This window comes from Gavia stellata, chromosome 37 (assembly GCF_030936135.1).
Source record: "Gavia stellata isolate bGavSte3 chromosome 37, bGavSte3.hap2, whole genome shotgun sequence".
Lineage (NCBI taxonomy): Eukaryota > Metazoa > Chordata > Aves > Gaviiformes > Gaviidae > Gavia > Gavia stellata.
The window spans coordinates 1,614,261-1,642,198 of NC_082630.1; the positions used below are offsets into that span (position 1 = coordinate 1,614,261).

Here is a 27,938-nt window from a genome sequence, read left to right on the forward strand (position 1 = left end):
CAAAGGCAGCCAGCGTGGTGTGGGACAGGGGCGCTGCCTCTTACTACCCATCAGTTGCTTTGCTTGCTTGCCCTGGGCTTGCAGGTGGAAGTAAAACTTGCTTTCTAGAGCTTGCTGAATAGGCTACCACTTCCTCTGAGGCTGCTTGGTCCCCAACCACAACCAGAACAGCTTTCGGTGACAGGAAGCGGTGGCTTCCCTATGAGCGAGGACTGGTCTGCGGCTACTGGCAAAGCCGCACAGCCTCGTGCCCTGCCGGGGCAGCTCTGAGGTCTCCCGGGCCTTACGGGAGGTGGTAATGGTTGGGGGCTTCTGGTGCACGCCAGGCAGCAGGCACCCTTCGATCCTGTGCCAGAGGCTTTGCTGAGTCAAGGCTTCGGCATCCTCTGTGATGGACCCAGCAGCACTCTTGGGGATGCCGCGGGGTATCTGATGGTGAGTCTTCCACGCTTTTGGTACTCCAGAAGCAACCAGAGTTTTGGAGGCTCAACAAACTGGCTGGAAAGCTGGTGTTCAGAGCGGCAACTGGCAGAGCCGGTGGCACAGGGCTGCAGCAGGCTCCACGGGAGGCGTTCCATCGGGCAGGGAGGCCTCCAGCCTGTGCTGCGCAGGTGGCCAGACCAGCTCGCACTGCTGTGCCCCGACCTTGGGTGATGTGGAGGAGCAGCAAGGAGCGGGCAAGGCGTTGTGCAGCTGGGGCTGTGTGTCCGGCCCTCTGCCCGTAGCGGGGTGCAGAGCTCCTGGCTGCCAGCTGCCCCGGGGCTTTCACAGGGTCTCTCACCAGCGGTACGGATGGGGAGGTACCGCCAGTGTGACTAATAGCCCGTCTGCGAGGAGCCCCTCGGCGGGGGGGGGAGCTCTCTTGCCTCCTCGCTGCTCCGCACGCCCCACGCAGGGGCTTGCTGCGGGCAGGAGGGGGGCGGCGCGCTGCGGCGCGGGGGTCCCGGCCCGGGAGCTCCTGCCGCGACCCTCCGTCCCCCGCGCCGGTGAGGCTCGGCGGCTCCGCAGCGGCCCTTCGGGCCCGCTGTGCGGCGGGGGCTGCCGGCCGAGCGATGGCGGGGTGGGGGGGGGAGCTGAGCTGGGCGCTGCCCGCGGGGCCCCGCTCCCCCCAGCCCCGCCCGGTTTCCGGTGGCCGCCCCACCCCCGGAAGCCCCTCCCGGTGGCGGCGGCAGGCGGGGCGGCGGCATGGCCACGGGCCGGGGCGCGCACTGACCGGCGCGGCGGGGAGCGGCGCGGAGGATGGCGGCGGTGCGGGCGCTCCTGGTGCTGGGTGAGTGCGGGCTGGGCCAGGCGCCGCAGCCTCCCCCGCCCCGGGGATGCGGGTCCCGGTGCTCGGCGGTGGGGCTTCCCCCCCAACCCGGGGGGGACCGCGCTGGGGCCGGCGGCGGGGGCGGAGGAGCTCCGCGGCCGCCGTCCCCTCCCGGGGGATGGAGGTGGCCTGGGCCGAGCCCCGGTGGTCTGGGCCCCGCGGGTTCCCGTGAGCCCGGCGGTGATGGGGCCCGGCGTCCCGGGACGGGGCTGCGCGGGGCCCCGTCGGTTCGAGCCCCGGCGGGCGGCCGCGCCCCCGCCCCGCGGAGGCCCTCGGCGCTGCGGGAGTCGCCGGAGCGCCTCGCCCCGGCTCCTTCCCCGGCGTGCGCCGGCTCGCCCTGCCCGCCCGCCCGCTTGCTCCCAAGTGGGAGCGTCGTGCTTAAATGAAGTCGGATGCAAATGCGCCGGGCGTTTGCCGCCTGGGAGACGGCGAACGGGCGCTGCCGGAGCTCCCGCTCGCTGGGCTCGGCCCCGTCTCGCCGCCTCTCCGGGCCCCGTGGGGAGGCCTGAATCCGGGAAGGCTGTTTGTGTGCAGCGCTGGGTGGTTTTCCCGGGAAATCTGAGCGGGTCAAAACTCGGAGGAAAAAAAAGGGGGCACGCAGTGGGCTGCCACCCGTAGAAGTTGGCCTCGCCACCGCTGAGGGGGTTTTGTCCCCGGCTGAGTGCAGCCGGATGAGCTGTGTGTTGTCGTGCCCCCCCCGTGCCACCTACCACGCTGGGCAGGCTGTGAGCCAGCCTCCCTGCCTGTCCCCGGCTCTGCCGCCCTCAGCAGTGGCACAGAGGCTCGGGGATGGCCGGTTGATTTTCCCGGCTGCTGCTTCTCACGCTGTTCAACCCTAGCTGCAAGGCCCAAACCTGCCTTCCCTCGCACTGCGCCATGGTGCTTCTCCCTGCCGGCCTCCTAGCGCCATTTTCCTTGCTGGAGGAGTTTTTGGCTGTGGTGCGAGAGCCAGAGGGGCTGCGAGCTGGTTTCCAGCCTGGCTTTGAAGGGTCCTGCGTCTACCCCGCTTGGGAACCCTGCAAAGTCCTGCATGTCGCCAGTACCCGCTTGCAGTCCCTTCTACGTCACCGTGCACAACTGTAGGGTTTGCTTGGAAGTTTCCGCTGTGAAATCAAGAGCAATCTTAGTCTAGCACCTGGGGAGGATACTGCCTCTGAGGGAAAGGTATTTATAGCGCAGCTGCTTTTCGCGTGTCTGGAGCTGTGGCTGAGCCTTGCTGCCAGGCTGCAAGTAACGTCCAATTTACAGCTGATAAGCACGAAAAGCAGCGCTTATTTAGCTGATTAGCTCCATAATTGCCGATTGCCTTGGCAGCCTTCTGGCAAGACTGTTTCTGGAGGGGGAGTGCACGCTTTGCTCCGGCTCTGGTTCTGAGCCACGGGGCCCCGTGGACCTGCCATGGCGTTCGCCTACCTGCCAGCGTGCTGCCACCAGCAGCTGGGATGTACAGGCCTGCCCGTGAGGGCTGTCCCCTGCCTTTCCTGACGGAATGCTCCCCTCTTCAGTTGCTGGAGATTCTGTGCTGCTCCAAGCACATACTCTCCTCCTCAGTTCTCCTGCTCAGCGGGACCATGTCTTACAGCACTGGGAAGAACGTGCTGCTGTCCGGCTCACGGACACTGTAAAAACAATCTCAGACACCAGCAATGCGGCCAACATGTACAGTTCGACGTCTAGGTTTTATGGGCTAGTGGTGAGTTTTGCGGGTTGCAGGGCAGTGTCTCCCTTTGCCTGTGGATGCTGTTTGGGGAGGGGGCTGGGGAAGGACCTGTGAAGTGTGGGGTATCCGTGGCTCACGTGGGTCCTTTCTGTGACCCTCCTTTGCCACGTATGTTTTCCAGGAGTGCTCGGTGCCTGGACCGCTGGTCCCTGTTCCTCCATTTCCACTGCTCAGCAAAGCTGTGATCTTTCTGGCAATGACACTGTAGTGTGCCAGATGTGTGCTGGCTTCTGCCGGAACATGTGGTTGAAATGCTAGCAGAGGAAATATTTGCTGAGTCAACTTTTCTTTAAAGCTAAAAAAAAACCCCGAAAGGTCTATTTTGTTCTGGAAGTGCCTCCATGTCCTGGGTTCAGCTGTACGTTTCTGTGCGGCAGTGGTTTTCTTGTGCTTGCTAGCAAGCTTGTTCCTAAAGAAGAAAATCTCTGAAAACAGGAATCATCAGACAGGATCTGAGAATTTCTCTTGGGTTTAAAGGGTCCAAAATAAATTTCCAATAGTACAACTTGGGTGACTTTTGCTCTTTGCGCTGAAGCTGCCATCTGTTTTCCAGCAGCTCCGAGTCCTCCGCAGCCAGACCAAGTACTGTGATAGTTGATCTGAGGGAGCATCCCTTCAGCAGCCAAAAAGCTGTGCTGCTCAGCACATTTCTGGGCTGTTTTGGGGCAAAGTAGTGACAAGGTGATACCATTCGTTTCTTACAAAGCGTGTGATCCCCCTCGGGACTTGGCTGTGCTCAGGCAGCGCTCCAGGCAGGCTGTAACCCCGATGTGGCAGGAGCTTCAAAGGCATGGCGACGCCATAGTCATGACCGTAGGCGCTTCTTTGTCTGCACACTGGGTCCTGGACCGCTGAGAGCTGGCACTGACCAGAGGGTTGTCATGTTCTGCATTCTTTAAAGATGTGCTCTGGTCTCTTAATTGATCTGGAATGAGACCACCTTCTAAAGGCAGATGGGCAGATGTTTAAACTGCGGCAAGCACCTGTATTTACTTGCGAGCTGGGCGATGGATGCTCTTGCTGATGGGAGCACGGTTGGTTCCTCCCAGTCTGCTGAAGCCCTCTTGCTCCGGAGAGGTGGGTGGATGGCACCGCATGTCTGCGTGTCGCTCAGACGGATAGGTCTCGCCTTGTTTGACCAAAGCCTGGTCCACATTGCATCCAAGCAGATAGGCATACGTGTCCCGGGAGGGCAGGCTGCGCTTTCTCCAAAGGCCACGGAGCCCAAGGGGAAGGGAGGGAAGAAGGTAGGGAAGGAGTGGGAAGAGAAGAGCCTGGCTTTGGGGCAGCAGGCAAGAACACGAGGGCCAGTCTGGCTGTAAGTGATAAGGCACTTAAAAAAGATCTGAAGGCTGTGAGGCCTGGTTACAGGTATTTACTAGGGGAACTTTACACTAATATTTTTCTTCCCGTCATTGCAGTTCATCTGCTATTTGAGCTGCAAAGATCAAAGCTGTCTTCCAGCAAGCACACGTGGACTTAAGTAAATAGCTGGACCTACACCTCTCTCCAGTGAATAAACACTCTTTCCTCTCTGAACATTTTCAAGCGTAGCTCTCAGGCCTGGAATGCAAAATATTTCACATTAGCAGTGGGTGTTTCCACTGCTTTCGATATTTGGGAACTTGGAACAAATGCTTATTTAGCAGCAGACAGACTTGGGTACAAACGTGCTTTGTGAAGGCAGTTGCTGCTGCGGTGTTTGCAGGGAAATTCCCCTGAGATCGGAGGAGATGCGATTGTTTGTCCAGACCCCTCGGAAACAGGTCTCCTTCTCCTAACGTGAGTGGCGGTCTCGTGGGCTAGGACAGGCAGCTCTTTGGAGGCCTGGAGGGCAGCAAGGCTGACAAGATGCTTGGCAGATGTACAGGAACATTCTCCTTTATGAGGATTTAAGTTGCGCGGGCTGTTAACGTTGGGTTGGGGGTGGTTGCAAAAGCTGCGAACTAGCACAGTGGATTTTGCTGTGTAAGTAAGGGAGGCAGCTGTACCAATTCACCTCCCCAGGTGGGTTGACCTTGGCTGTAGCCAGGTGCCCACCAAAGCTGCCTTGTCACTCCCCTTCCTCAGCTGGACGGGGGAGACAAAAATATAACAGAAGGCTCACAGGTCGAGATAAGGACAGGGAGATCCCTCACCATTACCATCACGGGCAAAACAGACGCGACTTGGGGAAAATAGTTTAATTTATTACCAATCAAATCAGAGTAGAATAATGAGAAATAAAACCAAATCTTAAAACCACCTTCCCCCCACCCCTCCCTTCTTCCCAGGCTCAACTTCGCTCCCGATTTCTCTACCTCCTCCCCTCGAGCGGCGCAGGGGGATGGGGGTTGCGGTCAGTTCATCACTCGTCGTTTCTGCCGCTCCTTCCTCCTCACGCTTTTCCCCTGCTCCAGCGAGGGGTCCCTCCCACAGGAAACAGTGTTCCATGAACTTCTCCAACATGGGTCCTCCCCATGGGCTGCAGTTCTTCAGGAACTGCTCCAGCGCGGGTCCTTTCCACGGGGTGCATCCTTCAGGAACAGACTGCTCCAGCACGGGTCCCCCACAGGGTCACAAGTCCGGCCAGCAAACCTGCTCCAGCATGGGCTCCTCTCTCCACGGGTCCTGCCAGGAGCTTGCTTCCATCCTCCTCCATCCTACCAAATCCTGTCAGGATCTGCTTTGCTGGTTGTGTTGATGAGCTGCCAGCTCTCTATTTGTCCCTCCTCTTCCTCGCCTGTTGCTGGGGGATCTGATCCAGGAGCTGCTTTCCTGCATTGCTGTTGGGTGCTATGTGAGGGAGCGGTGTCCCATCACCTCTCAAGTCACACGGTGCCAGCAAATCCACCTTGCATTGTAATGGGAATTGTTGCTATTGCTGTTTGGTTTAGACGGGACAACTGGTGTCCCTAAACAAAAAAGGGCCGGACTGAAGGATCATCGTGAGGAAGACCCATCTCCTGTTTCACTCTTCTTGTGCCTTCTGAACGTACCACTGTGCGGGAAGGAAGAGAGGCTTGCAAGGCATGTTTTCGTACGGATGTAGGTTGGTTTGGGAACTAGACCAGAGTGCAACAGAAGCTTTGCAGGATTCTCACAAGTGTCTGCAGTCTCAAGGAGCGGAGCACTGGAAGAATAGTTATCTGGGGTTTCTTCTGGATGTTCTGCTCTGTGGGAGATGGGCGCAGACTGGTTGTAGCGAAGCTCCTGGGGGGCTCTTGAGGTTGGAGGCACGTTCAGTGCGTTAAGCAGCTGCAGCTCTCTGGGTCCAGGCTGTGGGTCTGGGTGCTGCTTGAAATCAGGTTGAATAGAGTCCTGTCCAAAGGTTTGTCTGATGTTTCCTCTTGCCTCTGCCTGCTTTGGCACGTTGCAGCACAGTGAGGGTGAACCCATGCCACCCTGTCAAGGCAGGGACTCCATTTCGGGTCATTCCTTTGTTCTGGGGAAATACTTGGCAGCAAGCGCTGCTCTCCTGTGTTTACCTGTGTCTCCTTTTAATCTGTGCAGCCCCTGCCGAGTAGCTGTGGAAGATCTTCAAGCCAAACACAAGTGGTCTTTGTTTCAAAGCATCAATTTGTGTTGGCAGCCAGGTCTGCAGCGCATGTGCTTTTCATTGACTGCTGCTCCAGCTCCGTTCCTCACTCTTGCCAGCTTTTTTTTAAAATTTAATACAAAAATGTTTTTCCTGAGCTTAAAAGGCTGAGCCGTACAGTACTTCTAGTCTTAATTTAAGCCTTGCCTTTTTCGGGGAAGCAATCTCTGTGCACAGAACAGACTGCTTTCCTCTCCTCTGAGAGGTAACTAATACGTGCTGTCTGATCAGCAGAGAGAGAGGCAAGGGGGACTTCAGAGCGGTTTGCAAGCTTGTGAAAGCTTGGTCTGTGTGCCTGGGATGAGGAGTTTTGGTGTGCCACACAGCTCAGGCCGTTCCTGAGCTTGCTTGTCTTAGGGCACTTTGGGAAGGTTGGTGTGTAGGTGCTTTTGTTGATACTCTTTGCAGACTGTTACTGCCTGGGGTTGCTCCTTTGATTTGTTCAGCTTTCAAAAATCCATCCTCTATTTGCTGATTTAGACCCTCTGAAGTTGTTCTGCAAGGACTTCTCTTGAAAACTCATTTTAATCCGTAAAAATATTAGGTGACATCCAGGCGAGGCCCAGGTCACTACTTAAAACGTTCCTGTTGACAGTGAACAGATGGGTGCTGGGGTGTCCAGGTGCCTCAGAGAGCAGAAATGAAAACTAGCCAGATCCAACCCCAGGAGAATTCAGACTGGGACTTGCCAGGGTAGAACATCACAGCGATACATACTCGTGAGCTCCCTGTCCCCTTGCGCAGCAGGCGCGTGCAAATTGTGTGTCTGGAGAGGAGGCACGGCTGTTTTTAACCGGTGTTTCCTCGTGTGAGATGGAGCTTGCCGGTGGGATACCAATGGCCTGTCTTCTCCTTGGCAAATTGAGCTCTGATTTGAATGGAGCGGGCTGGAAGTTTGGCACTTGTGAAGTGGGGTGTGCACAGGACCCCTGAGTGTGTGCGGATTTAATCCATCACCATCAGATGGTCTGGACCTCTGTGAGGTTGGGATGTCTTGGGTCGGTGTTCATATTGTGCAGGATGATGAATGAGCAAAACGGATACGAGCAGACTCCTGTCTGGAAAATGGGGTGACACGTTTGATTTCAGGTGCGTGAACCCTCCTGCTCTGGACAGCGAGATGTTGCAGGCTGGGAGAAAGCGCTGACATGCACAGGGTTGCTGGCTGATGGCTACTGGTGCGAGAAGTGGCTGGGGTTTAAAGTTGAGTGATTATTAGAAGTCTACTTGTATTTCAGCCCCTGGTTGACATACGTTCAGTTCCCAGATGTCTTCTGTCCTGGAGGACAGGAGTGTCCGTGAGTGCGTTGCAGTCGGACCTCAGTGCTAATGTCAGATACGTGTGTTCAGGGTGGCTCTAAGGTGACAGGCTTTATAACTTTTTCCTCCTCTCCTGCCATGCTGTTGTGAGATGAGGTTTGTCCCAGCATGAGGATTGTACGCCTGGGTGCAGCTTGGGCCGCCCTGAAAAGCAGCCAAGGCAGCGCCCTGCTGCCGTCAATATGGGTACGGTTGCGAGTTGGCTCCGTCCTCCGTCACCCCAAGCCAGAGGGCTCTATCCCCAGGGTCATGGCACGGGGAGGGCAAGCCCCATTCCGGCTGCAGAGGGGAGGCTTATGTGCCTCTGGGCAGCTCTGCGCCGGGTTGTCCTTGCTGTCAAACGTGATGCTGGCACGAGATAGGCACGGTATTGCTTAAGACCAGCTATAAAGACTCTCCTCCTTACGGTTGCTCGTTGGTCTCTTTAGCAGCACAAAGGAAGCCTTTGATTCCGAAACATACAGTGACTCTCCCAAATGGTTAAAGGCAGGACAAGCTGCAGCTTGTGAGTGCCTTTATTGCTCTCCACGCAGCGTGCTTCGGTGTGTGTCCTGGCTCTGCTGGGGAGGCCCATCACTTGTGTGGTGTGGAGCTGCTCTGTGGTGCTGGCTCTGTTGAAGTTGCTGGCAGCGCCTGTGGCAGTGGGAAGCTTTCATGGGAGGAAAGGTGGTGGGTTTTGTCTTTCCCACCAAAGACAAGATCAGAGAAGATAGAGTCTTGTGGGGTGCCACACAGGGCAGTGCATCCAGCTCTCCCAAACCATGCATGGGAGCATGGATGGGTTTGTGCTGCTGAGGACGAGTCGTTCAGTTGCCTCTGCAGCTGCCCTGGAGAGGGGCCAACGTTGAAAGTCTCCTTCAGCAGTTGAAGAATCGTGCAAATTGTCTCCGACTAAAGAAAACAGAGCTTCCTGTGAGTTACTTGGTGTTCTTCTTTGTTCCTATCCCTCCATACCGCCTGCTATGAACACTGGGAGACGTCTGGGAGCACCTGGCAGGTGCTATGGGAGTGGCCCGTTCCTGGGCTGAGCCTCCTGTAGCAGTGAGATGGCTGGATGTCAGCCGACTGTCTTGAGGTCACCCTTTCCTCCAGCCAGGTTTGAACAGATGTTTATCCACCATATTCCAAGCAAAAGCTGAGCTATGAAGGCAACACGTGTGGTTTTTTTCTCTGCTGAGTTAGCTCCTGACGGCTCTCCTTTCACGTTGTGTGTGCTTGCATCCTTTCGATGTGTAAGTGGAGGAGCTGCTGGCACAGCAGCATTGACCCTTCTGCCCAGGTCCTGCCTCTGACTTGCTGCCTTGTTGCTCTGGCCCAGGTTCCTTTTCCAGTTGTGCCTCCTGTCTCCCCTCTTCCTAGTCCCTCTTCTGTATCCAGACCCGCCCTGGCATGCCACGCGTCCCCTTCTCGGGCTTCCCTGTTGCTCAGCTTCTCTCCGACGCCTAGCTGTGAGCACTGCTGTTTTGCCAGGTGTGGCTGTGGCTTCTTCATCCCATCTAGAGATTGCTCTCGTCTCCTTGAGGCAGGCCCCCCTGGTTCACAACAGGTGGTGAGAAATCAGAGCAGAGCTGGGGCAGGGCTGCTGAGATGTTCAGGTGGTTCTCAGAAATCAGAGACTTTTTTTTGATCAGAATTCTTCCACTCAGCTAAGGAGAAGTCTCAAAAACCATGTGGCCTGAAGCAGAAACCGTTAACGTTTTGGCAAGGAAATAAGCACCCAGGAAACAAGAATGTTGTACTGGGCATCCTTCAGTGTCACACTGTTCCTGTGGCCTTACTGGGATTTGGCCCTGGCTGGAGATGCTTGCCTGCGTGGCTCCCGTGCAGACGAAGACGTGCCGTGGGTTTGATGGAGCAATCCGTTTTACCTGGATTGCCGAGCGGTGACAGTGAGCAGCCAGGCACCCGCAGGTATCTCAGCACAACTTCTTACTCTCCAGGACCTGTTTTTTGGGTGTCTGTTGCCACTGTTTGCGTGCTTCCTTGGCATTTGGTTGCTTAGGATGCCTTGGTGCTCTTCCACTGGTGGATTAGTGACTGTCCAATAAGAATTATTTGTTCTCCAGATACATTGGGAATCAGCTGTCCTGCCGCTGTTGAGAAAAGCACTTGTTTTTCAAGGAGATTTGGTTAATACGAATTTCTGTCTCTGTGAGTCCGTTATACCTGAGCTTTTCTTTAATTTGTCACTGGGGCTTTGCATTAGATCTATCTGCAGCAAGCATTCTGCCTTGTTATCGATTTGTAAAAGTATTCCAGAAAGTGCCTTGCTTGCATATTCTTCCCACTCAGTGACTTTTCTCCATTTTTAGCTGAGAGGTAATGCAGCAATGTCTCATAGAGAAGCTACCTTTTAATTAATATTGCATGAGCAGAGGAAATATTAGCTTCTCTGTCTACTTTCTTATTTTTGTGGCTTTTAATATAGATTCATAAATGGCTCTAATGAAAATAAACAAGGAACTGTTCCTTTCTGTGCCCTCTTTGCTTTCAGAGGTGATACTGCAGATCCAGCCTCCCTGGTGATGTTTCCCCCAGGACAACATCTGTCCCCAGCTGGACAGCAGTGCTGCGCTGCACAGCCATAAATGGTGATTGTGAAATGGGGCTGGTCTTCAGCTTTCCAGCAGTGGAAAGAGAAGGAGCCGGATGGAATCTGCAGACCTGCGTAGTTAGAGACAGATATGGGGATGATGCTTTGTAACCAGGAGGAAGGCAGTGACACATAGACTGAAAAGGGATGTGCAATGCACAGCGGGCAGTATTAACTAGTGTCCCTGAAACACTTGTCAGGAGCGATGCAGAAATGATACGAACCCAGAGAGAAGCCCTGGGCAACCAGTCCCCTCCTCTGCAAGCTTCAGGTGCAGGCAGAGGTCAAAACCCAACAGTGTAGAGCCCATACAAATAGAGGCACCAATGCAGAGGTGTCTCCTCAATGCCTTTTGGCAGCTCCAGTTGTCTTTGGCACTGCTCAATGCACAAGGCAATTCTTAGCTCGCCTGGTGACTGCTAGGAAAAGCTGGTGTGTGTTGTTGGGAGCGCCTTTCCTGGGAGTTTCTTCCCTTCCTATGGGAGGGGAGCAAACAGGTCAAACCTGCAGTAAACCAAGTGGTGAAGCAGGACGCTCCAGAGACTCGCTCACCTCGAGCTGGACCCACGGCGCAGCCTTAGCTCTGTGGGGAGTACGGCTGCAGGATTGCCCCCGATGTAGTGCTGTATGTGGTATCGCCCAGCCTCTGTGCCATCCCCTTGCTCCTGGGAAGTGGGAGTGAACGGATGCATGCTTGTGGATGGGCCGTGCAGAGGCAGCTGCATGCAGGGGCGCACAGCTGAATCCCTGCAGCAGTTGCCACGGTGCGGGTGTCATTTTCAAGGCTGTGGCACTGGATGAACCATTTCTCCCATGAGCTATAAGCTGTCTGGAGAGCTCGGCCAGCTGGATCTTCCTGGCTTCGTTGCAAATCCATCTGATTCTCTACAGGCAGATAACTAAGGGAAACTTAGCTCTAAATATACCGCCATGACCTGGAGAGAGATTTAAAATATTTATCCCAGAGCAGGGCTTGGGAGATAAATAAGCTCCCCTGTCTGCTTCTTTGCACGCGAGGCTCAGGAGCGCAGCTGTCCCTTTGTCCCCAGCTCTCCGAGTCCTCCTTGGGGCTGGAGGGTTGCTTACGGGTGGGCTTGAAGCCCCTGTAGATAGTGTAAACATACTACTGTCGGCAAAATGGAGAGGGGGGTGCCAAGGGTACTTGCGCTGGTGTAGATGTGAGTTCTTGTCTGCACCCTCTGTTCCCCTGTCAGCTCCCCCAGCTGCTGTCCCTGCTCTGTGGCTCTTGGGTGTTTGTGGAGCTTGCTGGTGAGCTGGGTCTGGCTTGGGGTCTGCCGGGTAAGGTTGTAACCCTCCCACCTGGCCCCCTCAGAAAGCAAGATCTGCAAGATGTCCTGACCAAGCACATCTAAGAGCCAGTGCAAGTTTGGGTGTCACTGGGGAGGTTTTCCTCCTTCCAGTGGGTTTGGTGGCAGCATGCAGAGAAGCAGCTCACTCAAGCAGCTTCGGTGCCAAATCTGCTTCTTTCTCCAACAAACGGTCCTGGGAGAGCCAGGAGGGCTTGCTGGCAGGAGTGCGCTGTGCCCAGCGCAGCCTTGGCTCAGGTGATGACCCGACGGCCTCGCTGCCTGGAGAGGATCCAGCTCTGAGCAGCAGCCTTGTCTTCTCTGACGGTGTGTTAACGAAGCGGCTGGCTTTGCTTGGAGGCCTTGTGTGCGTGCTGCTTCTCTTCGTGCTGCTTCCCTTGCCCTGGCCTCCTCCCCCCGCCCCTTTTGTCTCTGCAGCCTGAGTTTCCATTCTCTGGGCTGGCTGAGGCTCCTGTTTGCTGAAGGGAAGCGCCAGGCAGCTTTATGGAGCTTGTTCTGTTTTTTCCCATCATCTGGAATGGCATTTCAGCTGGAACAGGAAAAACGTGAAGCCCTGGCCAGGGGCTCCCTCCGCACACACAGCGCTGTTGTGGAGGAATCCCTCCTGGCTGGCCTTGGGATGGCAACAGCAATGTCAGCCTTCGGCCCTCAGCCCGAGTGAAGAGACGTGAGGATGTCATGGTGAGCACTTGTGTGGTACCTGGAGGTGCTGGCCCCAGCTACCATGGGACGAGTTCTCAGCCACACGGACCCTGGGAGTGAAGCAACGCCGCCTCTTTGCTGCAGGGTCTCACCTCCAGCCCCGGGGCGAGGAGCGCTGAGCCAGCTCCGTAGCAGCTCTTCCCAGCTGGCAGCACCTACCTGGCTATTCAACACCGCCTGGGCTCTCCTCTACCACCCGAGGGGTTTTGCTTGGTGAAGACCTTTGCATTCTCACATGTCCCTTGCTTAAATTGTGGGGGAAGCATCGTCCTTTGAGGTCGCTGCACAGGCAGCACACGGCTCATCCTGGCTCCGCTTGGCACCTGTCTGCTATGTTTCCTTTCGTGGGAGAAAAGTGCGATACCTTTGCTGTGCCGGCCAGAGAGCTTGGCCTCCAGATCAGCTGCATCTCCAGCCTGTCATGCGCTGCCAGTAGCACATGTCAGCTATAAATCTGTGTTTCTGAGGAAGCCAGGGAATTGCTCGAGGGCTCTGAGCAAGCCTGGGAGAGTCGGTTGGCAGGATCGGTGGGTGCAGCAAGCCTGTCACCGGTGCTGAGTCACCCCTGAAGCATTTGTGTTTCTCACTGGGGCTTGGCAACGCAGCTGGCAATGTCTGCTCGGGAGCCTTTGGCTGACGCACTGTTAAAGGTGCTTTAGTTGAGCCAGCAGCATTCCCAGCTCCTGCACTGGGCTTGTGGCCTGCCTGTCTCACTTGTTCCTCTGTCTCTGTTTATCCGGCACCAAGATGGTGTCCTGACCTTCCTGGGGGTCCTGTGGCCACCCCTGGCTGCACCGCTCAGCAAGCAGGCATGGGCCCACCTGCCTGACCAAAGCAAGCTTTCTCCTCCGCAAGCCGACAGCCGAGTGGTGCAAACAGCTGCCAGCGTGTGCCTGTGCCCCGAGTGTTTGGTCTGGAGAAGCTGTGGTCTGGCTGCTAACTCTGCCCTATCCCCCTCCCAGCTGCACCACCCTGGCGCTGCACTCATGGCTTGGACTGGTTCTCTGGCGTGGGGACTCAGGAGGGGTACCTGGCCTTCTCTTAGGGGCCTGGGACCAGCCAGTTGCCTCGTGGCCCGACAGGATGGCATCCTTTCCCTGGGACTGGGCGTGTCCCCCCAGAGATGCCTGTGCAGCAGATGCCAGGAGCACAGGCGCAGTCCTGTTGCAGAGCACGGCTCGGAGCGATGTCAGCCTGCTCCCAGGACAGATGACAGTCTGCTCCCCCCTGGCTCCTGTGGGGCCAAGGCCAGTTGTTCTGGGTCAGCAGCCCCAGTTGTCACAGGGAGCCAAGGAGCTTGGCTACCACTGGGACTTCCCTGGCTTGCTCCGACTTTACCTTGTTTGAGCAAGGTGCTGAGATGTCAGGAATCACACAGTGTCATTAAGGTTGGAAAAGACCTGTAAGATCATCAAGTCCAACCCTCAACCCAACACCACCATGCCCACTAAACCATGTCCCGCAGTGCCATATCCACACATTCCTTGAACACCTCCAGGGATGGTGACTCCACCACTTCCCTAGGCAGCCTCTTCCAGTGCTTCACCACTCTCTCAGGAAAGACATTTTTCCTGATATGCAGCCTAAACCTCCCCTGGCACAACTTGTGGCCATTTCCTCTTGTTCTATCACTAGTTACATGGGAGAAGAGACCAGCACCCACCTCACCACAACCCCCTTTCAGGTAGCTGTAGAGAGCGATAAGGTCTCCCCCGAGCCTCTTCTTCTCCAGACTGAACAACCCCAGTTCCCTCAGCTGTTCCTCATCAGACTTGTGCTCCAGACCCCTCACCAGCTTCGTCACCCTTCTCTGGGCATGCTCTAGCACCTCAATGTCCTTCTTGTAGTGAGGGGCCCAAAACTGCACGCATCATTTGAGGTGCGGCCTCAGCAGTGCCGAGTACAGGGGCACGATCCCTTCCCTACTCCTGCTGGCCACACCGTTTCTGATACAAGCCAGGATGTCATTACCCTTCTTAGCCACCTGGGCACACTGCTGACTCCTATTCAGCTGCCTGTCAACCAGCACCCCCAGGTCCTTTTCTGCCAGACAGCTTTCCAGCCACTCATCCCCAAGCCTGTAGCCTTGCATGGGGTTGTTGTGACCCCATGGGAGAGACTGTGGGGCAAAGGCACAGCTAGAAGTTCAGCCCAGCCACATCCTCCATACCCTAAAGATCGCCAGCGAATCCCTCAATCTTGGAGACAAACTGTGCAGCATGGTGGCTGTCCCACCAGCCCAAGTAAGCCTGCAGTGTGGTATTGTTTGGCAGCAGCCCTGCTCTGCTTGGGAATGAGGCGGAACCTCCCGTAACGTTCCCATCACTCTGTGGCTGCAGAGTAGCACCCTTGTTGCTGTTCTTGCTCGTTGCCAGAGCAGCAGCTAGCTCGTGCAGTGGGAAATGCCCTGGACCTCGCTCCCTACCACTGCCCTGTCCCTGACTGCAGAGGTTATCATGTCATGTTGCTTTGGGGTGGTTCTACTCTTATCCTGCTGCCTGGCTTTGAGCACCCAGGACAGCAGGGTCTCTGCTTGCTGCTGGCGCAAGGATGAAGGCAGGGAGCTGCGGAGGATAGAGGCTGCAGAGCTCCTATGGCAGAGTTGTGAAACTGAGCTTGGGATGGTCTTGGAGGAAGCAAGCCTGAGGGGTGTGTGGTTGGGGAGGGGGCTGGGATTCACAGGATCTGTGCTGGGGAAGCAGGATGGGCAGCATGCAGAACAGAGGCAGGGAAGCCCCAAACTCGCTTGAACCTGGGGGGGTGAGTCAGGTCAGTGCCAGGGTAGCCTGGCTATCCTGGCACGTGCCAGCAACCGTCAGAAGCCTGCAGCTGGGTACCCGGTCTCACTGTCCTTGTGCTGAGGCTTTTTCTCAGTTATACGGGGCTTTTCTCTTGCAGCACATGTGTGAGCAGCTCCTGCCTGCTTTGGGACGGGGGCTGTGTGCAATGGAGGCTGCAGGCACCTCCCCGCTGTGTGTGGCAGCGAGCTTTTCCCATGGCCAGCTGCACCCCAGCGCATTACTGCGAGCACTGCCTCCACGTTTGCTCCAGCAGTTGATTTACAGCGTTCAAACCCCAGTGGCTTTGTTCTGGTTTCTTGTGATAATTGCGGAGAAATTTGGCTTAGCCATTCCCAAGTGTGGGATCCTGGTCCTGGAAGGGCAGGGAGGGTTGCTAACCACGGGGGAGAAAATCCCCCACAGCTTGCAGCCTCTCTGAACAGTTCTGGGGAGGCTAATGGGAATTGTGCTAAGTGGTTGCGGCTTTTCTTTTTTTTTTTAATTCTGAAGCTTGGTTTGAAGAGCAGAGTTGGCTTCTCAAGGGTTCCTTGGAGCCTGTGTTTAAAAGCACCCCTCCACGCAGAGGGCAGCGGAGAGAGGTGCAGAGCAATTGTCACTCACTGTAGACCAGCAGCCAAGATGTTTCCAACCAAGGGCTTGCAACTGCCATATGTCATAGGGCTCCTGGTGGGGTCTGTGAGGGTGGCCAGGGTCCGGGCAGATGTAATTTTGCATTGGCACACAGGGACGGAGGTGAGGAAAGAGTGGACCAGCTCTGCAGTTTCCATTTGGGAGCCAAGCAGAACAGCCAAGTGCTGTGGGATGAGCAGATGCTCCGAGCTGTTACCGGATGGGAATGCCTCTGTGCCTGCTTCCATCCTGGATTGCTTGTCGTCTGGATCAGTAAATCCCACCTGGAAGGTTGCTTATCTGGGTGCTTTGCAACTGAAACTTTGCTCGGGGATGCAAACGGCTGTGCTACAGGCTGATTCGGCGTGGCCCTCCGTGGAGCACGCAGAGAAGAACTAGATGTGTGGCCTGCGTGGCAGTGTGATAACTGGCGTGAAGTGGCAGTGTGCAGGCATCGCGTCTTCTGCAAGTCCGGAACAAACCTCCGCGAAAGGGAGAGGCTCCACGTCGTCCGAGCAGACCCGCGCGCTCAGAGCAGGGCTATTGGGTCCAGGTGCGTGGTACAACTGTAGGGGCGAATAGATGGTCTTTTCCCAAGTCCCTCATCATCTTGATCCACCCCAGTACGACAGTGCTGTGTTTACCCCAGACCTGGAGCTCCTAGGTGCTGGTGCAGTTCCTCCCGGCTCATGAAGCCAAAGCCACTCTAGATGAGCATTTCTTGGAAATGCTGTTTTGCACCCTTCCAGTTGTGCTGGGGACTCAAATAGGAATAATTTTTTTTTCCTGGGTGCAGAGTGAGTTTTTGTTTTTACTTTAACTGGAATGGGAAACAACGTACTTTTAGAAGGCTTATATGATGGGTGCCCAAAGACTTTCCAGATGTTGGGCTTGATCAGACCAAGCCTGCCATGTTCAGAGCTCCTTCCCTGCATCAAACCATTTCCATCTGGCTTGGTGGGAGAGAGTGGTTTATTGCAACCCTACCCGTCTGAGAGGCTTTCTCAACTGGAACCTCTTGCACAGAGGAACATGCTGGCTGGAAATCATTTGGAGATGCAAATCTCTCTGGGTGTTTGGCTTGGCTGCTGTTTCCGTGGTATCTGCTAAGCAGTGGAATAGGGTGTGCATGGAGCATGCGTGCTCTGAGCAGCTGCTTTATGTGGCTATAGGGACCAACCCGCGAGGCAGGGGGGGGGTGTTGCTTGTGTTATTAAGCATTCACGATTTTTCTTGACTGCTTCTGCAGCTTCAGCTGGCACAAATGAGCCTGCTGGCTCTGTGTTTGTGACCAGGAGGGGAGGAAAAGCTGACCCATGTGTTGTTCCCAGTCCTGGCATGCCAAAAATCTGCTTTTATAGGAGCATGTTCATAATGAACTGTGCCAGGAAACACATGGCTTGCTCGAGCCATGAATGGGAGGTTTGTATGGGGCCCTGCGCTCACCGAGAGCCTCGCGAGGACAAAGAGCAGATGCTGGCGTGCGTTACTTGCGCTGTGGCAGCCTGCATCCTCTGGGCTGCAACGGATGGGGAGGAGGTGGGATCAAGGTACTAAGTGCTGGGCTGGTCCAGTGACAGCAGAGAGGGCACGATGAGCGGCCAGGAGAGTGGTTTTACTGCGTGCTGCTCTCTGTGGCTCCCCTGGCCTGGGGAGGGCTGGCTTGCTTCTCTGCAGACATGGCTGTTTGCAGTGGAGGCTGGGTCGGACGGAGCCTGGGTGCTGCAGGCAAGCAAATAAGTGCTGCTGACAGCTTGGGATGACGATCATGGATGGCGAAGAGAGAGAAAAGGAGGGTTGTGGGGGGTCCCTTGGGGCCCAGATCTCACAGGGACAATGGGATTGTGCATGCTGTGCCTGGCTGCAGCAGGAAGGAAAGGCTGTCAGGTGAGAGTCACAGTCCTGAGCATTAGCAGCGCTTTGGTGTCTGGAACATTACTCCTTTGTAGGAACTGCTGCCAAGTCTGCGTGGGCTAAGCTGCCGGTGAGGAGTGCACACCCAGCACATGAGGAGTTAAACCTGCCTGCAGTGAGCAAGCCTTGCTCTCACAGGGCGCTCCGTGCTTCCTCTGGACCAGTAAGCTCAGGATGCTCCAGCCCAGTGATTTGATTGCCCAGCCTTCCGGAAGCAAGCTGGGGCTTGAACCCAGAGTTTGCTACTCTTTGATCCAAGAGTGGCTAAAAGCAAAGCCCCAGCATTGGAGCTGTTCCTGAGGACTTGGCAACAGAAGGAATTGCTGCCTGCAGACAACGATGTTTAATAAATCGCTCCTAAAGACAAGACCTGTTTGATAATGCTTTCTGGGAATGTGTTATTGGAACCTGTGAGAGTCCAGGACCCCAAACCCTAACATGATCCCTGCTGTGCCTTTTGTGGCCTTGGATGGAGCACAGGTCATGGTCTTTTCTGAAAATATGCCTACAGTTGCCTTTGACACCAGACTTCTGCTGTGGCCCCACAGCTTTCCCAGAGAACATGGCAATAAATCAGTCCTGTGTTTGGGGCTGTCGATGTCCATCCCATGTTGAGCTCCTTTGGGATGTGGGGCCCGAGTGTGAGCTTCTCAGTCCCTTCTGCTGAGGCTTGATGCTCTTTTCCTTCAAGGGCTGCCTTTCATGTGGCCCTGAGCTCTGCCCCTGGGCTTGCAGGGAGCCAGGCGGTCTTCGTAGCTGTTGCCTGGGCTGTTGGTTTTGCTTGGGGTTAGCAGCTGCTAAGCATTCTGCTGAGGGATGCAACGGCAGCTTCAACGCAATGCCCTGCTTCTGTCTTCCTTGCCTTGTTACAGGTCTATGGAGCTGGGAGCAAGTGCTGCAGAGTGCGTTAGCTCATCCAAACCTTCCTTTTGCCTTAGTGATTCTTCATCAAAGAGGAATAGCCTGTGTTGCTGCTGGGTTGATTGCAGAGGCTTTGTTTCCTCAATGGTCTGAGCAACGGCAGTGGCAGAAGCATGAAGGTCGTAGTGTGGATGTGGTGGGGTGGTGATACATCAGCAATGGATTCCCAGGTGGCAAAAAGCTATCGCTGCCACCTTGCTTTGCTGAGATTTGTTAATTAGCTGCCACATCCAGAGTTGGTCGCTTGGTAGAAAGTGGCGAAAGTCTCTCTTAATCCTGCTCTTTCAGTCTGAGGCTGAAGGGCTGCAGCCTGGGGATGGACTTGGGCTACTCCCCCTGCCCACCTCAAGTTAGTGGTGGGGGGGCATCTCTGGCCAGGTCACCCTCCCCTCTCCCAGCTGTATCCCCAACCTCCTCTCTGCAGGAAAGTGTGCTGCGTGGTTGCTGTGAGGTACCCAGGGCCTTCCCCAGGTGAGCTGCTGTCCTCCTTGCCCCTTGGGTGTTGCAAAGGGCCCTGCAGGTTTGGGAGCCAGGGAGAACAGGCTCCCCGCCTGCGTGCTGCAGCAGTGCCTTCCTGGGGAACATGGCATCTTTGCTGGCTATTAAAGAACATGGACAGGGAACAAATGTTTAGCAGTGTGTTACCAAGCTCTCTGTCTAGTTAGGTGCTGAGCTGGTGGTGTAAATACATCCAGCTCCCACCTCAGGACTGAGACTTGCAAGCTAATTGGGTGTCCCCAGGGAGCGCTGGCTCCACAGTGGAGCTGGGAGAGCTCTGAGCATCCCTGCTCTGGCATGAGAGCATTTGAGGTCCCCTCTGCTTTGAGAGGCCAGCCGCGTCCTCTGCCAGAACAACTCCTTGGGGGAGCTGGCTATGGCAATTTTTGCAGCTAGCTCCTTCCGTTGCATCCTGGTACCTGTGGGTCTTCGTTTTATTTGTTTCCTGTAAGCCAGCTGTCCCCCTCCACAGCTGGGGCAGATCCGAGGCCTCCTGCTCTCAGGGGAGAAGAGGAGGAGGAGGAGGAGGAGGATGGTTCCCCTTTGGGGAGGAAGGATGCAGTTTGGGTGCTCTGGGCTTTGCTGCCCTGGGCACTGCAGATGAATTGCAGCTCCTCTAATCTGCTGTTCCAGATGCAGGGCATTAAAGGAGCTGGTTTGCACATCTGGCTGAGCGGAGCCAGGGTGAACTTTGCTGAAGTTCCCCTGGAAGCAAGTCTGCAGAGTAACACTCCGGGGGCCTGGCTGGAGAGTGGGGCTAGGCTGCAGAAGCCCCGCAGCACTGGGCTTGCTTTCCAAACCAGGAAAGCTTAAACTTGCGCAAAGCCCTCTCCCAAATCCCATTCCCATGCTTTTAATTCCTTGTTTGGTTGCAAGCAGCTTTGGGATTACTCATATCCTTGCATCAGTTGTGGTGTCTCAAGAGGTTGATAATGTAGGCTCTTTTGGGTACAAAGTGAAACGGATCCTTTCATTTACCCTTTCTGTCCTCTGTCCAGAGCTCTTTTAGCTCGGTGAGGAGGTGCCCAGGAGCTGGGGGTGGGCAGCTTGGGATTGAGGGGAGCATGCGTCTCCCATGGGGCTGGGGATGTGCAGCACTGCAGTGTGCTTCCAGCTCTGATGGCACCGCAGCCACAGCAGACGCCTGCCGAGACTAGCCATCGCCTGCTGAGATCTGTGCTGGCTTTCTTTCCTCTGCAACTGCCGCTCGGTGCAAGTGCCCTCAGCGGGCAGGGAGCTGCCGTACTACCGCACACGCTGCCGCCAGCCAACTCACCCGTCGCTTCCCCAGCGTGGCTGTAGGTGAGCGAGACAGCTGCGGAGACAGCAGGGACGGGGGGCCGTGCAGCAGCTGAAGGCCTTGTGGTTGAGGCTGCATTCCCAAGCGATGTCGTTAGGCAAGGAGACAATGATTTTTGGATTGCTTCAAGATGTAGGCGACTTGGCCTGTCAGGCGGGGCAGGAGATGTGCTGCCTAGTCTCCCCAGCTTCCGCACTGCGGCACCCAGATGGGGTTGGGCTACTGGAGCGTCCCCGGGCAAGCGCTGGTGTGGGACTGGCATTGATGCGTTAAGCGACAGATGGACAATCGGGCTCGGGTCGAGGCCTGGCTCGTAATGCTGCCCCATGCCCTTGCAGCCTGAAGGATGAGCATGAAGGTTTGGGCTTGCTGCCATGGCAGGGACTCACCAGGCAGCATCCGTGGTGCTCTCAGGCCTCTCGGTATGGTGTAGGAGGTGGGCTGGGTGCTTTCCCTGCCAGGCCTGGCCAGGCAGTGCCACGGCCTGGTTGGCTGCAGCCGTACACACAGCCTTAGAGATGGCTGATCCCCTGGGGGCGAGTCACAGAATCACAGAATCACAGAATCATTAAGGTTGGAAAAGACCTGTAGGATCATCAAGTCCAACTGTCAACTAACACCACCATGCCCACTAAACCATGTCCCGCAGTGCCACATCCATATGTTCCTTGAACACCTCCAGGGATGGTGACTCCACCACCTCCCTGGGCAGCCTGTTCCAGTGCTTCACCACTCTCTCAGGAAAGACATTTTTCCTAATATCCAGCCTGAACCTCCCCTGGCGCAACTTGTGGCCATTTCCTCTTGTCCTATCACTTGTCACTTGGGAGAAGAGACCAACACCCACCTCACCACAACCCCCTTTCAGGTAGCTGTAGAGAGCGATAAGGTCTCCCCTCAGCCTCCTCTTCTCCAGACTGAACAACCCCAGTTCCCTCAGCTGCTCCTCATCAGACTTGTGCTCCAGACCCCTCACCAGCTCCGTCACCCTTCTCTGGACACGCTCCAGCAACTCCGGCCACCCCACGCATTCTCTGGCTGTGTCTCCATCATTACAAAGCCCGGCACCCCATGAGGGTCTGCAGTCCACAAGGTTCGTTGCCTGTTGTCCGGCTGGCTCGCTCCACGGCACACAGCAGGAGGACAGCCTTAGAGGTGAGCACTGAGACGCACAGCCGGGCAGTTTGCTGCCACCTCCTTCCCCAAGAGCCCTGCAATGTCTCTGTGCCCGGGATGTACCAAACCTGGTGCTGCCCACGTGGGAACAGGGATGTGGGATCCCCCAAAACTTCAGCCCCGATTTCCCAGTGCTAGCCCCCAGCTCTGCCATGGCTCCCTCAGATCCTCATTGCTCTCTTGGAGCATTTTCTTACAGCTCCCTGCATGAAGGATGCTGTGTTCCTGTGTTCAGATCTTTGCTCTCAGAGGCGGGATGTGATTTGAGCCTCCTCTTCTCTCTGTCCTTGTGTCTCCTGCTGGTGCCTGTTCCCTCCCTGCAGATGGTTTACGCTGTGATATGTAGGAATGATACCCTGGGGACCTGTATGTACCAGTGGGACTTCCCAATACAATTCACTTTAACCTTCATCTATTACTTCAACAGGAGGGGTTTGCCTTTCAATTAAATATCCTTTGGGTAAAACACCGCTGGGTGTTTTCAAGTGTGCTGCATTTCAAATGTGTTTATCTAATCTGGCTGAAGCGTTCCAAAAAGCTTTCTGTAGCCACAGTTGAAAGGGTTTTAGGCCAGAAACATGTGTTGAGGGTTTCTTTTCTCCCAGCCAGGGGTGGCTTGTGTCACATACATATGCAGAGAGCGGGTGTTTGCCAGCACACACATTTGGGATTGCTGCTCGGTGTTGGCTTTGCGGGACTGGGGCTGGCCCAGCTGTGTTACTAGGGGAGAGCTCTGCACTGGCTTGGGCTTGCTAAGCTGACTTCCAACAAACTTGGTGTTGCGGGGTATTTTTTGGGGTAGCTTTGTAGAATCACAGAATCATTTAGGTTGGAAAAGACCTTTAAGATCATTGAGTCCGACCACAAACCTAACACTGCCTCTCTCTAAGGGAGGAGAAAGAGTCATTTTGCTTCTTCCAGCAGCTCCTAGCAATGCAGCCCGGCCTAGATTAGCTCATGAAACCGTAGCAGAAACATGCTGTTTGTGAAGGTGTGCAGTCAGACTGAGCAGGGGTCGCCTTTGCTCTCCACCATGTGCTGCAAGGGCTCTTTCCTCTGCCAGCTCGGGCAGTTCTGGCAGCCTCCAGTGGTTAAGCCATGTGTGTGACCATGGCTCTGCTGCACAGTGGTGCTGGGAGCTCCTCTAGCTGGGTGAGTGGAACAAGCGAAGGCGTTTTGTTCTTCGCCCAGTACAGGTGGTGATGTCTGTTGGCTTTTTATACAGGTTTTACCCAAACGCTGGCGTAACAGCATCCCACACAAATAGCTCTCTGCTCGGACAGCTTTCTTAAGCCTCTGCTCCAAAAGCCCAGATGAGATGGAGGGGATGCATGAAACCTGCTGACTGCAGCTGTTTCCTGGACCAGGGCTGTACAACTTTTGTGGGCAAGTGCAGCACTTCCCCACTCCGAACACTGGGCCCCGGTGCTCTGCATTTAGACTACTGTGAAAAGCTGTGTCCAGCTCTGGGCTTCTGATGTCTTCCACCCCGAAACGTTTGGACCACATCTAGCTGCTACCGGTCTTTCCTTGAAGCCCAAATCTGATCTATGGTTGGGACAATGGTTTCCAGCATGTGCAGCCAGTCCATCCATGGCACCTTGGATGCTGCTGTCAAAACAAAACACACGTTTATGGCTCTTATTACACTTCAACACTTATTTATCCCAGTTTGCTTTGGCACTTGTGCTCATGAGACATTCATCACAGGGATCTTGCTTGAGCTGAAATGGTTGTGTCCATTTCCCCCGGATGGAAGATAAGGACATAAATAGTGTCTCCTGTTTCACCGGGGAGCTGGATCCCAGTGTTTCCTGACACCTTGTAAAATCCCTGCTTCCCATGTGGAGCTTGTGCCAAGCCTTCATCATATCCCCTGTCCGCAGAGCCATGTCCTCCTGCCTGGACATGGGGGATGGTGAGGCAGCAGGATGCATGTGATGAGGCTGCTGAAGCTCTCAGCTGCCCAGCGCTGAGTGAAATGCAGTTGTGCTGGCAGTGATGGGGCGAAAGCAGTTCTGCTGCTGTTTAGTGTTATACTGCTAATGCTGACAGTTTAAGGCTAGAAGCACGCCTAATTTAAAATATCATGTCCTAATACCCTAATGGCCTACACCTTCAGAGAGAGGTGCCTCGTCACTAACTCCACCACTAGCATGATTAGTAGACTGTGAAAGTTTTTGGGATGCTGAGACCCCGAGAGGAGAACTGAGCCATCTCCTTCATGAGCTTTCCTAATGCACGCTGCTGCCTTGCACACATTTTGTACCATACAGGTGTGGTTTGATGGACGTGTGCCTTGGTACCCTGAAGCATATCTGTGGAAGAGGACAGACCCAGCTCCTGTGTGTTCAAACCTGAGTGGATTTGACTGTCTTTCCTCCTGTCTGTCTGTCCCAGCAGCCTGTTTTGGCATGACCTCAGCTCCTGATACTCGGGAGCTGTTGTGCTGTTGAGCTCATAGTTGTGATTGCGTGGGGTCGGGTGGTTACTACCCTGTTGAGTGCTCTTGGTGAGACAGATCTGATGTGCGGAGAACTAGGTGTGTAAGAACACACGTTCCCACACATTGCGCCGCCTTGGGGCACGTGTTCATCTTGTGGCGTTCATGAGACAACTGTCACAGACTGATGGATAGTTCTTACCTTCTGGGGAGGTGCACGGTAGCTGACGATGGAAACTTCACTGGACATGCTGACCCTTGGAGCACAGCATGCTGATGGGGCTTATCTCAATACAAGACCCAGGAGGTAGGACTTCAGGCACTGTCCGCAGCTCTGTCCTTCAGGCCACAGAGGTCAGTCTGTGGCTACTGCTGGTGGCCTTAAATGCCGTGAGTTACAGTTGACAAGTGATGTCCACCCAGGAGCTGTGGGACTTAACCTGGCTGGGGACAGTCCCCTGGGGATGTTGCCTGCACACCAAGGTCAGTGGCACAATTGGGTGCTGAAGGTAGAAAGCCAGGCTGCAAGGAGGTCCACGTCCTAGACCCTGCAGTATGTCATTGTGCACTGCTGTTCCTGGGACCTCCCAATTCCTTGCTGCCCCCTTCCCAGTGGCTTCTTTGGCATGACTGTGAAGTGGTGAAGCATTGGAACAGGCTGCCCAGGGAGGTGGTGGAGTCACCATCCCTGGAGGTGTTCAAGGAACGTGTGGACATGGCACTGCGGGACATGGTTTAGTGGGCATGGTGGTGTTGGGTTGGTGGTTGGACCTGATGATCTTACAGGTCTTTTCCAACCTTAATGATTCTGTGACTGAAAATTAGAATTGAACCCACGGTCCCATCTTGCAAAGGCTGCAGGCAGGAAGGACCTCTGGGCTCAGGACTACTGCCTCCTTTGCCCCAGTGTCTTTGGGAAGAGGCTTCTGTGGTATTCGCAATGGGAGGACTTTGTTGCTGTCTCTGTCCAGACTATGGGGAAAGGGTGTTAGAAGACACAGACCAAAGTGCCCCTGCTCCTCGCTGACACGTGCTTGGAGCTGGGAGACTGGAGCCTCGTCCTGGGGAGCAGCAGTGCTGAGTGAGTGCCTGTGGCTACGTTTCGCTGTTGCTGTGAGTGGGAGAGCTCAGGCTACTTGTGCTGGAAATGTGTGGCTGTCACCGGGGTGCCCGTGAGTGGCTGCAGGCAGGAGAGGCTTTGCTTGGCGCTCGCACTACGCGGCAGGCTCCAAAGGCTTTCCAGCGTGGAAAGGGCTCTCGAGGCTTTCTGGAATGTGGTGATCTAGATGTCCCCTTCAAAACATCCCCTTCAGAATAGGATCCCTTACCCTTAGCTCTGGGTGACTGAGATGTCCTGTCAAATTGTGTCCCTTTACCAGACTTTTATACAAACACCAGGCAGGAGGATGTGGCTGAGCCTCCAAAGAGGAACTGCCCTTCAGCTGGCCTTGGATCCTGTTCATGTAACTCATCCAGGCAACCACTTACTTTCTGAAGCCGTTTTCCTTGCAGTGGTGGGAACGCACCATTTTGACCACTGTCTTGTTCGCCTTCGTGAGAGATTGCTTCTAAGATGCTCGAAATCTGCCTGGCTTGGCCTCTTTCCCTGCAGAGCATGGTGCTGGGAACAGAGTCCAACAGCAATCAGCGTGTGCTGAATTGCCCTTTGTCTGCTTTCCTTTCTGCGGCCAGCTGGTAACCGGAGCAGAGCGCCTGCATGGCTGGCTGCGGCCAGGCAGCAGCCAGATCTAGGAATATGCTAGCACGGTCCCTCAGCAGCCACGTCAGGCAGTGCCTAGGGAAGCGCTGGCTGCTCTGTCCCCGGGACCCTGAGCTCTTGGGTGGGGGTTAGTGTGTGGAGGAGGATTCTTTGGCTTTTCCACCACTGCAGAGAGCTGCTTTCAGCCCTCCAGAGCCACCCCATGGCCGCTATCAGACCGTGGGGTCAACCATTGCCATTTCTTGTTTCCACTCCTACTTGCAAGTGGGCTGAGTCCCCAGCACACGCTTGGGGTGTCACTGCTGCATCCTCTTGTGCTGTGCTCCGGCAGCTGCTGTGTTTATTCCCATGGGCAATCCTTGTCCCAGACCAGTTTTTTTCTGGGTAGTTTCTGAGGATGTGGAGGTGAGACAGAGACATGATCACAAGAAGAGAAGCTTTGAGGAAAGCCTAGAAACAGTCTATGGGTGTTTCTGATCTGGGGCAATCCTGAGGCATGGCTGGGACTGAGGCCATGTCCCAAAAAACAGGACAAGAGGAGCTCCCAGAAACATCTGAAACATCTGAGCAGGAAGCTGTCTGCTCTCCAGTATTTTGATGACTGGCTTCCTGGCTCATACACTGCGAGACACCTCTCTGTTTAGGCTGGAAGTGCGGTACTCAGCAGCGGGTCACGGGAGCTGCGTCCCAACGCCTCTGGAGGGCAGAGGGTTCTCCTTGGCTTGTGGCAAGCTCAGGCAGCCCTGTCCCGGTGATGGCTGGAGAGACGGCCTTAAAGCGGCTGTGCTGGAATCTAAGCCCAGATCTGTCTAAACTCCTCCATTGGGGATTGTTTTTGGCAGATGTGCTTTGGGGTATGTTTCTCCTAAAGTGGTGGTTTCGGCTGTCTGGAGACCCTTGAGAACAGCATGTGCTTACCTACTCCTCCCCATCCCCATGCTCTAAACGTGCCCTCCTTTTTCTCTCTTGCAGCTGTGGGGACTCGGGCAATGATCCTTTTCACCAAGGAGCCGTACTCCCAGGACGCCCTGCACGGCCGCAGCGCCATCCTCCGCTGCGAGGTGGCGGAGCCAATGGATGTGAAGTTTGAATGGCTGCAGAATGGGGTCCCTGTTCAGGACACGGAGCAACGCTTCAAGGAAGGCAGCAACCTCCAGTTTGCTGCTGTCGATCGGCACCGGGATGCTGGGGACTTCCAGTGTGTAGCGAGGAACTTGCTCACTGGGGAGGAGGCCCGAACAGCCAATGCATCTTTCAATATCAAGTGTGAGTGTGGAACGAGGGCAGGCAGGCACGCACCGCAGCCTGGTGCTGCCCACCGTGGACAGGGCACAGCACTCTCTTGGCAGGGCCTGAGACTGGAAACAGCTTCAACAGGCTGCCTGGGGGGGGTGGTCAGACAGGGATTGGGCGGCATGAACTGTGGAAGTAGGATTCCTCGCCAGGTACCACATTCTTCATGCCCTCTAGGCCACTTGTATCTTCTGATGTCCCCAAGGCTGTCAGAGATGCTTTCTCCTGCCACCTTCCCCATTTGTATATGTGAAACAGGGATGTTACTGCACCAAGTCTGTCCTGAGCACTGCAGATCCTTTCAGAGCCCCTCTTACCCCTCAGAGAACAGCTACACAGGGCAAAGTGGGACATTTACAGGGTGGGTGTCCCTTTGCTCCACGCTGGCTTGAGGGCTTATGTGTCTCTGAGAATGCTTGTGCCCTTGCTGCCTGCTCTGGTTGTTACTGAGTCAGCATCCACCTGGGCTCTGTAGGTTTGGGGAGCCAGCTGTGTTGATATTCTTTGATCCCACAGGGATTGAGACAGGGAATGTGGTGCTGAAGCAGCCGGCCAGCATAGCTGAGATCCAGCCCTCCTCCACAGTGGTGCTGCGGTGTCACATCGATGGCCATCCACGGTAAGGGCTGCCTCCCGAGGAGTGGACCCTGCCAGGGGTCCCCCTGCACCTTTGCTGCATGCTCTTCCCCTCTTTCTCTGTCTCTCTCTCCTCTC

At 55.5% G+C, this 27,938-nt stretch overlaps 1 protein-coding gene across 1 annotated transcript in view; it reads left to right on the forward strand.

Annotated features, from left to right (window-relative positions):
- The first annotated feature begins 1,239 nt into the window (after nucleotides 1-1,239).
- PTK7 (protein tyrosine kinase 7 (inactive)) overlaps nucleotides 1,240-27,938 on the forward strand; it is a 38,986-nt gene continuing 12,287 nt past the window's right edge. The window contains exons 1-3 of the mRNA XM_059832926.1: nucleotides 1,240-1,270; nucleotides 26,904-27,197; nucleotides 27,741-27,843. Coding sequence (XP_059688909.1) covers nucleotides 1,240-1,270; nucleotides 26,904-27,197; nucleotides 27,741-27,843 — 428 coding nt within the window. The remainder of the gene's footprint in view (nucleotides 1,271-26,903; nucleotides 27,198-27,740; nucleotides 27,844-27,938) is intronic.